The sequence below is a fragment of the Mycteria americana genome, chromosome 1 (assembly GCF_035582795.1).
Source record: "Mycteria americana isolate JAX WOST 10 ecotype Jacksonville Zoo and Gardens chromosome 1, USCA_MyAme_1.0, whole genome shotgun sequence".
In the NCBI taxonomy this organism is placed as follows: Eukaryota; Metazoa; Chordata; class Aves; order Ciconiiformes; family Ciconiidae; genus Mycteria; species Mycteria americana.
Window position 1 is genome coordinate 25,619,212 of NC_134365.1, and position 14,611 is coordinate 25,633,822.

Consider the following 14,611-nt stretch of genomic DNA (forward strand, 5'->3'; position numbering starts at 1 on the left):
AGCATTGCTGTCTGAAGTGTAGCCAGCTGGGTGATTATTAAATCTAAAGAAGGATTTAAGATTCAGGATGCATTTTGAAGCTTTTATGTGTATTATAACTTTTCTACCAACACCATGAATTGATCACCCTTGTGAAAAATTAATCAAGGAAAATATATTGTTGTTTTTTGACACACAAAGATTATACTTTATAATGGGGGAGAGATGGGAATGTATTTATGATAAAGGCAGACTTTTTAAGAAAGTTGTATTGGAATAAGAATATTTATAAGACTACAGTTAACAGCTAAGTCCTACATGCCAATGGCTTGGTGTCCAACAGCTCCGTATAACCTTTGTACCACTTTCCAGAATAGAAATGCATTATAATGAGTGATGAGATAGTATTACTGTAAGAGAAATGTCCACACAAATAATAATGCATTTTAAGTGTAAAACCAAAGCAAACCATTCCCCTTGCACTCCCATTTTCATGATGCATTATCCCTGCCTGCATTTTCACTCATTTTCTCTTATCCATGTCTTCCTCTTAAAACAGAAACACTTTGAAGTACAGATTGTCTTTTGGGGGGGGCAAGGAGGCAATTTCTATAACAGCAAATACGTTGTCATCACAAAGCAAGTATTATCTATCACATCAGCTTGCACTTAAACTTGACTGTGTTGTTCCATCCCTTTTCTCCCAAAATCATTTGAAGTCTTCTGTTTGGCCAGTTTAGAAACTTTTGGAAAGCATTCGCACCACGTGCCTTGAGATGCTTTGTAGAACAGTCTGGACAATGAATCTTTGTGAGCTTCTCTGTCCTCATTGTGGAGAGAGAGGTTCCTCTCGGGAGTGCTTCAGAGCAGAGCCTGCGTTAAGTGCTCTGAGTTGTCCTCTGGATGAGTATGCCCTTCCCCAGCACATGGAAGGGTATCTAAAATGGGTGAGTTGCGTAGCTAAACATGGATTGTAGGACTGTTTGTCCTTATTCTCCTCTGAATGCTTCCTTTCTCTCAGTGTGTAAATACAGATGGAGATACAATAATAAGACTTTTCATTTTTCTCTTTGTGTGGAGTTTAGACATTGCTAAGTTATGAACTAGGTGAGATTTTACTCCTTTAATTTTCTGGTTTGGATCTCTTCTTTATTTACTTGTCTCCAATCATACAGCTCTTGATGTCTGCAGTGGTTTTTACCTTCTTTTCTCCTGTTCAGCCTATTTGTTCTTACTTCCATCATTTGAGTAATGATGGGATTATTTTCTAAACAATCGTAGTGGATTATCCTAGCAGCTATTGGGTCATACAGGAGACGACAGGCACAGACAGCCTTTCTTTTTGGTTTTGGGATGGGAAGTACGCAGCTGTGGTTCTTTCTTGGACATCTTTCTCTCTGCCACTTCTGCACCTTACAGATTCTCAAAATCTCTAATTCTCAAAAATACTGTTAAAATGATGTCACCCTTCATGGGATGCCAAAGAAGTTTTTTCCTTACATGGAAAGGGGCTGAGTTTTCCCACATATGTATTGCTTCCTTAAATCCTAGGGATGATAGTAGGAGAAAGATGCTATATTAAAAGATGAGTCATCATCAGTAAGCCTTGCAAGGCTTAAGAGGGTCTACTCTTGTCTTTGTTTTCCAGTGACTATGTGAGTTTTGCAGTATTCATGGTGTGTCAATTCTTTTCCAGTTTCCTTAGACCACAGAGTGAACTCAATGCTTTAACCTTTCTCCCCACCCAACAGCAGCCTTTCCACCCCACCGAAGAATAAACCACCAAAACTAAATAGTACAGGGAAAGAAAGTGGCAAGTTAATTGCTTAAATTGTCAGTTTGCTGGCACTTTTTCGGTTGCTAAAACAGATACAGAAAAAAAAATAATGTTATGTGATTATGTTTCAGGTGGCTTCAGCCTGATTTCTATTTGTTCATGTGCTTTTTAAGCATTCATCTGCACTGGCAGAATATATAAATTGGAAATGAAAAAGTGATCTTGATCAGTAAAATATGTATTCTGAAACAGTGTCCTTCTCATTTTAAATGAAAGTATTTAGGGTGATGGTGGGGAACAGGGACCAAAAGGATCTCAGCAGAGCTACTCTGACTATAGGCTGCCTGTTATTATGTTTAAAAATAGAGATATAGTAGTATGCTCATTCAAACTAAAAGCTATTAATCCATACTTAGGTGAAAATGGTTAATGCAGGAGAACATGAATGATAATAGGGAAATGAAATAGCCAGTTCGTTTCATCTCTAACAAAATGAGTCCAGTGCAATACCAATCATAAAAACTGTCACTTACATAACTTCCACTTTTCAATCAAGTGGAATAAAAATTAGAGAAGAATTAGAAAAAAAAAAGTGACTCTAGAGGAAAATTCAGTGAAGGACTGTTTTCCCTTCCTTATTGTACTTGCCAATTTACTTCACTTTTTCTCAAAGATAATGCAAGACATTGGATCTTACATTTAGAAAGACTGCATCCTAAGAGATAAACACTATTGTAAGATATAAGGTGCTGGGTTTTTCTGTATTTTGTAGAGCACTAAATAAACACCAAAAAGTCAGCAAATCGAGGAGTTTAGCAAGGCAAATGGAAATGTGGGCTATTGATTTTGAACAGCTGTGCGTTTTTCTCAAGTTTGTAGGTACCAAATGAGGTAGTTACGCATAAACTAATCGTCATCTGTGATTGTGAAATAAATAAGTATGCTAAGTATATGTTTTTTCTAATCCTTTTGACATGGCTGTGTTTGCTACTCATTATTCTTGTGTATATATGTTTCCTTTTTGAAGTCTGTTTCTTTCAATCTTCAGTTTCCTCTTTCTTCTTTCTGCTTTATTATTTCCAGCTGCTTTTGTTGTCCTTCACCTTCTTCCTTCAGTCAGGATTGGACACCTTCCTTCTGGAATTTGTTTGCTGGAAAATGAACAGGACCAATAGTGCAGTGAGAGTAAGCCTTTTTCCAGTGATACCTCCAAGGCACACTGTGTTGCACGTTCAAGTTACCAGCCTTTTTCTGGCTTACCGTAGCTAAAAGAGACCCTTTGAAATTCTCGCCACCTGGAGCTTTCCATTGGTCCCCAAAGGGAGGAGTTCTGGTCAGGCAAGATCAGCATACCAGGGAGCAAGTTTTCAGCTCTTCCGTAAAGAGGGAAGAAACTCTGGAAGCAACGTCTTGATGAGCTCCTAACGCTTGCTGAATTTCACTTTACTAATCAAGAAAATGCACTTTGGCAAAAAGAGGCTTTGCAAATGACTTCTTTGCCAAGTAGATGGCAATGGATATAACCAAGGACAGTGAGCATGTTGCAGCCTTACACAGTGGAGGAAGAAATTCCTTGTGTGGTCAAGGAAAACCTCTGCTTTGTATCTCTGTGCTGAAATAGTTTCATGTCTGTTTTAATTGCCAAGTCTTGAATAAACTGGGAAAATAGCATAAGAATAGGTTGTTGGTAACTTGTGTGGCTTTGTGACAAGACAACCCCTGCATTTAACTTGCAAGCAAACAAATGTGTGCTTCAAAGCATAAAACTCTTCTCCCTCCCTTTGGGGTCACGTGTTGTTCAGTATAAAATACTTTCACTTGTGCTTATGGTCTGTATCAGTCAATACATTAAAAAGGTAGATGTTGAAAACATCTCATGTCTAGCATGGAGTTTAAGTTTCTTTTGCTGGGATGGTAATTAACATCTTCCCCTGGGCAGGCTGACAGCTAGAGTACCACTTCTTTTTTGGAACTATTGAACTTAATGATTTATTCTAGATCCACTCTGTGCAGTCTGTTCTTTCTCCTATATCTGAAGGTCTTGAGATGCATCTGTAGAGATAATACAGCTTTTTTAGCAGGAGAGAGCTGTTGGATGGGAGAGCCTAGGCCTGTCCTCCTGAGTCTTCAGTGACGTTTATGCATTTATTTCCACAGTTAAATAGGAGTGATGAGTGGACTGTATAGGTGTGATTTCAGACTTGATGGCATTGTGTACAGCAGACTTACAATATCCTAGCCAGGAGGAAAGCAATATGTAGAGGGAACAGTGCTTTCTCCCTAGCAGCACGTCAGATGTCCCAGTCCCATTACTGAACACAGAATTACTGAGACCTCTTTTAACAGCAGGCTGTTTCTTATGTTTCAACAAAACATTTTGAAATATGCAAATCTATTTCTGCTGTCCTTTTACCTGTTTATCAGCTAATTTCTTCCTGCCATAGACAACTGGAAGATGAGAAGTCATTTTGTAATTGCTTGCTTTTAATTATCCTCATGCAGGGTCTAGCATGAAGGTATTCGAGCCTTGTCTTTGGGGAAGAGGACTTGCCTCTTCCTGGCTACCAGTGTTGAATACGTGGCTGTGGATCAGCCCCCACAGATCTCAAACCACGCGAACATTCGTTGCGTGCGTGAGCAAAGTCACTCGGGAGGGAAGTTGAACCACTTTGGAGTTGTACATCCAGGTGATATTTGGAGAATAACTCCTCTGGAGTGCTGGTAGCACCTGAGGGCTAATACCCCGCTGCACAAAGTTCCTCAAGACGCTTCAGCCAGCCAGTGAACTCTGGGGCTTGGTGGAAGGGGAGACTGTACTTTTAAAGAGAAGACAGCGTAGCTGTAGCAAGTAGAGCTATTGCTAAAGTAATCCATAACTGTGCTCATACAAGCAACAGTATATAACTTGCTATGTCTCACAAGGGTGCAAAAAGTATTGTAGCTGTTGTCAGCCTTGAAAGGAGGATAAATATGCTTGTTCCAAAAGGGCGTCTGAATAACTTTAATAAATGAAGCCAGGAGAAAACACAGCTTCTGGGTGAAATAGTTTTGTGGATTTTTTATGGTGATTGTCACTATAGCTCTGTTTGTTCTTGTGCCCAAGGCACGAACTTTGCAGTACATGAATCTGTGAAATGTGTAGCTATCGGGAAAAGAAATTTGGGAAGGCTTTGGGCAATTGCTTATGCCAATTTGAAAAAGGAGGCAAAGAAACAAATCCCAGTGCACAGTGTTGTGTAGTATGCTTACAAGTATGTCAGCCTAGAGAAGTAGTACACATTTTAGTTTGCAAGAGTTTGGGGTTTGGTGGTTTTTTTACAGATAGCTGGTTGCTAAGCTGTGGGAAATATCCAATGTGCTGCTATGATACTGCCCAAAAGAGTTGAAGAAAACAAAGTAAACCTAAAGATTTCAACTTGTGATGGTTTCTGAACCATTGCTCTTGATAAGAAAAAATCATAGCTTAATATACTCCAGAAGGGTAGTAGACATGATGTTAAAAAAAAAAAAAAAGAGGAAAAATATTAAATTAAGATTATGCCTCTTCAGATGATGATGGTGTATTACTTTAAATTCTATTTCCTTTTCTCACCTTAATGTAATGTGATGTTTTAAGGAGGCTTTAAAAACAAACAAAAAAACTTGCTGTTAACCATAATTTAAGATTTTTTTTATTCCAGCAATTTTTTCCCCCTGAATTAGGGAAAACTGTACAGTGTAGTATACTTTTAGGGGAAGAAACCTGCGATTAAAAAAATCATGACAGAAATACTTAAACAGAAAAATAGGAGTTTATTAGTGTGATCTCTTAAAATTTGAGCATCTTTTGCTTTTACCTGAAGGTAAGGACTCTGTTCTGAAGACTTAAACAGATAAAGAAAAATGGCCCTTTATCTCTGATAATGTCCTTGGAAAAAAAAAAATCAACATAGTGCTTGGAGGACATTTCTAGGGGGTAAAAGGGAACGAGCGAGGAAGGAGACCTACAAGCCAGTCTTATTTTTTTTTTCTTAAAAACATAAAAAATACTTCTGATTTAAAAATACTGAGCAAATCTCAGTAAGTAGCTCAATTTCCACTCATGTTCAGTAGCCAATAGTTACTAAAAGTAGTTATAAAAATGCATTGGTATCTGTTAGTCTCCTCTAGAATATAAATGCTGTTTCAATGGCTAATGCAGTAACTTTATTCAACTGGTATAAAAATAATTAATATGTACTATTAGATGTACGAAGCTACTGCATAAGCTATTTATTTTTGACCCAAAATGATTTTGTTCTTGTAGTCTGATTAGTTGATCAGACTAAACCTAATCTAAACATCAACTTCATAATTTTTGGAGTGGTTTTTTTATTTCTTTCCAGACCCTCATAAGTGCAGTGAGAACATCATAACTGAAACAATTGTTTTCTGCAGGGTATAGCAGCAAATGGTGTTGGTTATAATCTTTGTTAATTCCTACTAGGAGTAAGCCTTTGTTCTTAAAATACGTCGTTGTGGAAGCTGTCCTCCAAACTGTCAGAAGTTTTTTGCACCTTCATCAAACTAGCCCCAATTCTCAGTGCAATGCATTGTGCAGTTTCAGAATACAGTAGAACTACTGCGAGCTGTGTGAGCTGGTCCCAGAGAACATTGCTCATGCTAATGACTGAGAAGGGGAATATTTTTATTCCTGTGGAACAGGAAGGACTTTAAGAAGTGAGTGAGAGCTGTTGACTGCGATGAGAGTTGCTAATGAGCTTTTGTACGAGAGGCTTTGAGGAGCTGCTGCAGTAGCAGCAAAGGTGCTGTTTAATATCACAGTAAATGTCCTATGTTTTGTTTTGCAACAAGTAATGCTTCTAGCACAGCATGATGATACACGTCACATCAAATTTTTAAGTAAGAAACTTATTTCAATTCCTTTTAGTTCCTAGAAAGAGAATTATTGTCTTTTGCAGAAATTTTACAGTTCAATTTACCCCTGAAAATTGCTGGCCATTTTTAAAAATTTATTCTATGTGTCATAAAGTCAAGAGTTCTGGTAACTGTAAGAAGCATATCAGGAGCTTGAGTGGAGAACACATCAGAAAAGCACATCAGAAACCTGAAAAGCATTCACAAACTTGAGTGTTCTTTGGACTTCTGTCAAAGTCCTTTTTGCCCTTGTTCAGTCTTTATCAAAGAGGTACTTCTATTCATTTATATTTTTTAATTTTAATTGACAAATTCCAATATCACATAGTTGTCATTAATCTTAATATAATTCTAGCTTTACTTTAAGCTTGCTTGAAACAAACAAAAAAAATACCCTTATACAAGAATGGTTCCTTAAGGACAAAATGCTGCCCTCTGTATATCTGTGTCTGGTTGAAAGGGTTCTCCTGAAAAAAATCTCCGAAGAGAAATATCTGTAAGCCTTATCCGACAACCTTTTATCTTAGTTATATGAAAAAGTTCTGTTTTAATATTAGTGTGTTTTAAGGATGCCCCAAACATCAGTTGCAATACATTGGCATGAATAAATACATTGGAGATCTAGATAACTAACTAGCTGCCTCAGCAGTCTTTGTGAGCTGGTGTAGGAGAGACAGTGTTTGGCCCTCATATAGCAATACACTTATAATTTATGTGTGGAATATGGTTTGAAAGCTCTGGAAACACTTGAAAGGTGGAATGTGTGATGTTGTCAGAGGCTGAACTTTCCTTACATGCCTTGCAGGGAAATTTGCTCTTTTTTTTTTTTTTTTTTTTTTTTTTCTTCCCTGAGAAAGAGAGATTAAACTGAACTTTAAAGGTTTATGTCGGGGCATTGATATTCAATGAATGTACTATTAAAGTATTGTATAGTAAGTAACAATGACAAGCAGATGAAATTGGGGCAGCTGTTATCCTGGGGACAGTGGGTCTATCCCCGCCTTCACCAAAATCTTTTGAGTCTTATTTGTCTGCACTGAGCACAAGAGATTGACATGGCAGTACCACAAAACACAGGAATGGGAAGTGTATCCCACCTGCCCAAGGAGGATCCCACCAGCTAAAGAGCAGTAGTGCCATCGCTGGTGGCAAGAATATGGTGAAGCAACACAGCTCCCAGCAGACTGAGCCTCTGTGACAAGCTCCAGCTCCAACTGGGAAAAATGCCCTTAAAGTGTATTTCTTCATGAGCAGGATGTGACTGGGGCTTGGAAAAGAGAGGCCAAATCCTTCCAGTGGATATGCTTTGCAGTCTTGATGGTGCCCTGTCTGCTTTGATCACAAGCCCATGGATTGGGAGTCGCTTGCCTAAGCAAATGACTCCCACTGGGAGTTTTGTTCCCTGCTGGGAAGAGGACAGTGTGGGAGTCAGCACCTGGTGGAGTCTTTGGAAGAACTTCACCATTAAAGGCTATGCCTGGATTGGTGGTGCTACCCAAAATGCCACACTGCAGTGCTTGCAGCTCCTTAGCAAGCTTCAGGACACCAACAGAAACAAAGACCTGGACAGTCCGAATTAGAAGGAGATAGTCTACTTTCACAAGGAAAATAAAGTGTGCAGCATCAATTGGAGGAATTGGTGCAATCACTTATCAATGTCCAAGTGTAGGTAATGAAGCATTTCCTGGAGTCTACATCAGTGCAGAGGATACTGTTACAGCTGTGATTGGTAGTCTGGAAGACAAGGATATTTTATGCTTAATTCAGAATGGCATACAAGTAATCACAGCAATAGAAGTAGGAAGCTACCACAGCTCCTGGGTGAGCCATTATTTAGAGGCCCTCTCTGTATATAAGGGCTGTAGTGTTTTATTCCACCTATTACTGTGCTGGAACATGCAGGATACCAAGAGCTTGGATCCAGTAATGCCAGAATTTAACAGAAGTGAAAAAAGCTATTAGGCAGCTTGAACTGTGTGTCGCAAAGAAAGGTGATAAGGAAGCTGATTCAGGTGATGTCTAGTATATCTAGAAGTTTACTATCCCAGAGACGTAGCGTGCTTTTTGAGCTGAAGCCATCTTTTCCATGAGAGATGCGTTGAGCCCTGGCTATTAAGACATAGGATGTGTGTAGAATGTAAATGTGATCTCCTTAAAGCTAGAGGAACAGCAGTGACTGTCAAAGATGAAGAAAAATTTGCTCTCGTGGCAAATGAAGTTCCCAGTGCTGCTTTGCTTAGTGAAGAGGAGAATGTAGGTGCAGTTGCACTACTAGAAGGTGTACAGGGGCCAGATGAGTAAGGAGTTTCCATTTCAGAGACCGAGAAATCATTCTTGTGGTCCTTCTGCCCTTCTCAGTACCCTTTTGAATTTTAAAAGAGCAAGCAAAGTTTTGCTTAAACAAAATGCTGTGTTATCACACAAAACTTGTACTCAGAACAGAAGAAGCAGTAAGTCATAGCTGAATTCAGTTTGTCTCCAAAATGGATAATGGATGAACGTGACTGACTGCAATGCTTTTCTCTCTGTGTGTATACACACATGCATTACATAGACACATACACACTTATATTCCCTGCAACTAAAATTTCAGTTTTCACATGGTTAATAAGAAGGCACTTTTATGTTGAAAAAAGTGTTCCATTATAACTTATTACCTACAAACCCAAGGCTTTTTATTTTATAGCGCTGGATATACCACAGATGTGAGTGGTGGTCTGCAAGAGATTTGTATTGTAGGCACAACATTTTTTCAATTAAAAAGGGGGGGGGGGGGGGGGGGAGCTGTTACTTTCTGTGTTTTACTTTAGAATAGAGAATGTTAGTATGAAAGTGAGATTTTGGTTAAAAATCCTAATGTATGTATATTTTTCTCTTTTGAGGTAATTTACTGTTTAGAGCACACTTTCTTTTGTTTGCTTGTTTTTGCAATCCTTTGTTTACAAAGTAGGGGGGGGGCTTAGATAATTTTCTCTTTATCAAACCCTTTTGCAAAGTTTTCTGCCAGAGAACAAAAGAGCTTGTAAAATAATTTGGTCTGTGCAAGCTTAGTGTGTTGCCAGTTGGTGCTGTGCCTAGAGCTGAGTCGGGCTCTGCTAGAACTGATACATAAGCAAGTAGCTGAAAGGTCCTGTTTTACTGGTATCTGTAGCAGAATTACAAAATGTTATTTTTTTATTAGTAACACCACTTATACAAACTGGTAGAAACATTATAGCTATTTATAACTATTGTGTTGGGTTTTTTCTTCCAAACTGGCTAAAAAGGTGACCTTAATAGAAAACTCCATCAGTATGTGTCTTTCAAATGAAAGAAAACACGTATAAAAGTTCGTAATGTATGGCCTAGTGGACCTCATATTTAATTTGTTTAAAGAAAAGGCAAAGGTTATCTACAGCTGAGTTTATGCAAACTCATTTGCATATTGTTTTTGTCTAAGCTTTACAATAGAGAATAAGAGTATAATGTTTGTGTTGCCTGCATATGTAATTAGTTAAATTTGGTATGATGTTCGATAAATAGAAATATTATTCAAGGGGTAAGTGCTAGAAGATGTAAAAGCAGTTCTTTGTTTAATATTTCCAATATTTTCTCAAGTTGTACGCACTGCTAAATGATAATTTTTCATCTCTAAACAGAAATATACTTTTAATGTAACTATCTAGTGCTAAAGACTATTTTGAATTAAGCTTTTTACTAGCATTTGCAGCAGATGACATTGCATATGCATAATGATTGGATAAAAAGTGAATTTAAACCATACTTCAGTAGATAGATGCAAAGGGAAGAAGAAATTGAGGGTTTGTTTGGTTGGGTTTTTTTAAATTCCTTACCTGATTATCTCTGAATGGTTATGGTATGAGGAGAACTTTATCCATCAAAGACTGTAGGTATGGCTCAGTCCAAGAGTATTTAGAAGGGCTCAAAATAATGTCAATTGAAAAGGTTCCTCAAGATGGATATATTGGGCTGATCAAAAACTGTCTTTTAACTATCTATTTTTTCCTGAATGCATAGAGTGGGGTTTTTTGGTGTTTGATAGTTTGTTAGCAGCGGGTAACATGGAGAATTGATGTTGACTTAGATTTAAGCAACCAATTATGATACTAAAAGTTCAAATGCCAACTAACAAAGAGCATTGCCCTAGGATTTATTTGAGGAATTCCAGAAAACATTGGTAGAAACAGGAAATACTTCATTAAAAACTTTGACTTTTGTCAAACTATTTCTAAATAATAGGAGAATTTCCAAACAAACATGGCTGATCTGCCAGATCTAGTTCCCTGTAGAAGTAGATGTCTTTGTCCCCACAATAACTTTTTCTGGTATTTTATATTTTACATTCAAATCTCTAGTATTTTTTTTTTCTCTCCAGTTCCCCCCTAGTGTTGAGAAACTTGAGATAACATTTTAACACTGGAGTTTTTTGAATGATTATTTAATTAGAACTAAGTCTAATGATCAGACAATCCAAATAGAGGAATAGAGGGAAGAAGAGCCAGCAATTTAGTGAATGTACTTAATTAGTATTTTGCTTTAAAGATAGACATAAACATAAATATTTTCCCTAATGGGGATGATTGGGCTGCGCATAGAATCCATGTTGAAGAATACGTTAAGACTGCCATAAGATCATATATATTTCATTTTTTAAATGAATGCTGCCAAGAAAGTACCACCAATGTTGTAAAGCATGTATGTATCCCAGTCTGCAGTCCTAGCCTAGACTCTGGACCCACAGATACTCAGCCAGATGGGCTTTCTGGAACAATGGTGGAAACAATAACTCCATTGACATTAAACTGGTGGCATACCATTCTCCATATAGTAGCAATTCCCACAAACTTTTATTTAGAATTAAAAAAAAAAAAAGGGCAGCCATAAAACAGCTCAGAAAAGCTTTGAAACTGAAGAGACAAATCTCAAGAAATATAACTGAAGCAAAGGATTTTGAATTTAACATGAAGTGTACCATATGTCTTTCAGGAACAGGAATAACGAGACATTTAATAGCTTTTTAATGCATCTTACTGTGTCAAATTTGAGGCACATATGGTACACTCCTAACTGAATTTCCATTCTCTTACAGTTTTCTGTTGCAAACAAAGTCTTAAAAATGGAGTCTTTCTGTTCAAATGTTGTTACTATTTTTTAATTATCTCAAATACAAGTAGTTCATTTTGAAGATGATGTTACCTTTTTTCCCCTCAGGAAAAATTTTGGTAAATTGCCACTCAAAAAGGAGTAGTACAATAAGAGCTTTAGCTCCAATGGATTCCTTCTCAGAACCAACCATGTACATTTTGTAGTCAATTATTCACTCCTTGGCTTTACATTTTGAGTAATTTCCTTTAATATCTACCACATCTTTTGCAAAATAATTATCTTGGAATAATTTTTTAATATTTAATAAAAATACAGTTTGTGACCCAAAACACTTCAGAAGGGAACACTATAAGGTCAGGGATACATGCAAATTGTATTTTGTGTTTGCACGTACCTATATAAAAAATTGTTTTGCCCAACATGAACATGCCATCATTTTGTCAATGTTGTGGGCACCAAGTGTTACAATAGTACTCCCCTTCCACAGGTAAGTATTGAAAAAATGGAACAGATTTTTCCTGAAGTCTTCTAGAAAATCAACTTCAAAATCAGAAATAAATTTTTAATTAGTCTGGTTCATAAGTCAAGGGAATTGCTAGCAGCTTTTCAGCCCCTGCATTCTAGATCAATGGTTTTGAATAATATGACTAAAAGAAGGTAATGAAAGGTGAATGATAGTCTGATGATCTTACAGTGTTTGCTTTGCAGACTTTTTTTTTATTTATTACACTGATCCAGTTAGATTAGCAATACATAGGGTTGTGTAATCTTGGATAAGCATGAGATTTTGGGGAGGAAGAGCCTATAAACATTCTTAATTTCATTCTTTCTTCTGCTTCTGCTTTCTCTCATTGGCTATGCAAAGTAATGTGATGGAAGATTTAATGCTGTTTATGAACAATACAGAGTAGCTGAAGTTAGTTTGAAGTCATCTTTTTTTAAAAAAATTTTTTTTTTTCTATTTGCTTTCCAGTGAAGCTGTTGGAGGAATGAATCAATTGTAATTGCAGACTGTTAAAACAAGGAAAGGCTTACTATCCTTGTACCTGTTTGTGCTGATAAGTTTTGTTGCTGAGTGGAACTTCTGATTATTATCTGTTTTGAAATGAGATTCAATATTTGTGTAGCATTTTTAGGAAATTAATATCAGCATTAATTGACAGTAACCATATCAGGTCCCTTTATGAATAAGAATTTAACTTTAGATACTTAAGTTTCAAAAAAAGGAAATCTATCATGCTACAGTTAGAGCATAAAATATGATTAGCAGATATTGGTGATGGTTGTTTTTGAATAATCTGTTTGGGCAAGTACTTTTAGGCTTAATCTGCAGCCTCCTGTACAATAGCAATTAGGGTATCTGTTGAAAGATATATTTTGTAGGTAACTGCATTTTAAAATATGCTACAGGGAAACATGCATCAACAAACACCCATCTCCCTCTGCTGCGGGAAGCCAAGTGGTTCTCCCCGAGTTACGCGTTCAGTGTCATGATGCAGTTTATCCCTTGTCCAAGGCAGACATCAGTTGTTTCCATGGCTGATCATGCTGCAGTGGTCATCTTTTTGTTGGCTGCATTGTGTAGAGGACACTTCATGAGACTTGCTACTAGAAGTGATCTGGCCACGTGCAGTGGCTGGAAAGATCAACCTTGCCAAGGCCTGAGTTAGAAGAAGAGATGAATGCAACCACCCTTGAACACTGAAAAGCTCTTACAGGATACTAATGCTGATTTAATTGGTTTGTTGTTGAAATTTGCCTTGTCATATCTTAGAATGTGTGTATTTGGAAGCAGGTTTTTGTGTTGGTTTTTGTTTGGGTTTTTTTACACAGAGAATCCTATATTGTGTCTCCAGTATTCTGTCTGCAGTAGTAGAACCAGTTCTATATCTTTGAGTCTTTCTTTTCTCTATTGTTAATATTGATTGTAGTATTTCTCTAGTATTTTTTTTTTTTCCTGGATTTCTGTCTCATCTTCCGTGAGATTCTTGGCTGGCTTAAAGATCATATTTTAACTCATACTCCCAAGTTTTGAGACAGTGTAGCTTATCCGTGAGTTACTTTCAAGTAACTTTAGACTTCTGTGGTTTTAATGGAGGAAAGATAATTAAATCTTATAGGTAAGTTTTAAATTAACTGCTGTTAATTCAAACTTCATTCTAGTTTAGCTATTGTAAATTTATGCATAAATACTTTAAAAGCTACTTAGTTTAAGTACTTGTTCAATGCAGAAACTTACTTTTTCAACATGGTCACTTGTTTCTGTATGAAAAATATAGCAAACTTGGCCTTTATAACTCTTCCTTGTAAAGCCATCTTACACAGAAGCAAAATATTAGCTTGTAATCCCTTTATAAGGGATTTTGTGTTTGTGTCCATGACTAACTTTTTCTGTTTCTTTTTTTTCTCTTCTTTTATTTTAAAAGGTATTTCTCAAGAGTGACCGGGTTGCAAGAATGGTCCACAGTGGAGGATGTTCTGCAAATGACTTTAGAGATGTTTTTAAGAAAAACATAGAAAAGAGAGTCCGAAGTTTGCCGGAAATCGACGGATTAAGCAAAGAGACAGTGTTAAGTTCTTGGCTAGCCAAATATGATGCCATATACAGGGGAGAAGAGGACTTTTGCAAACAGCCGAATAGAATGGCCTTAAGTGCTGTATCGGAGCTGATTCTGAGCAAGGAACAGCTTTATGAAATGTTTCAGCAGATTCTAGGGATCAAAAAATTGGAACACCAGTTGATTTATAATGCCTGCCAAGTAAGTATTGGTGTCACTCAGTTCTGTTGTGTTCAAAATATCTCCCCCCTGCCAACAGGTCAAGTGCTTCCTCCCTGTGTGTAGAAGTCTTCAG

General features: G+C 37.1%; 1 protein-coding gene across 9 annotated transcripts in view; it reads left to right on the forward strand.

Moving 5' to 3' along the window:
* CADPS2 (calcium dependent secretion activator 2) overlaps positions 1–14,611 on the forward strand; it is a 321,285-nt gene that overhangs the window by 89,902 nt on the left and 216,772 nt on the right. For all 9 annotated transcript variants that reach the window (XM_075491545.1, XM_075491547.1, XM_075491553.1 and 6 more), the window contains one exon: positions 14,185–14,517. In XM_075491545.1, the coding sequence (XP_075347660.1) occupies positions 14,185–14,517 (333 nt within the window). The remainder of the gene's footprint in view (positions 1–14,184; positions 14,518–14,611) is intronic.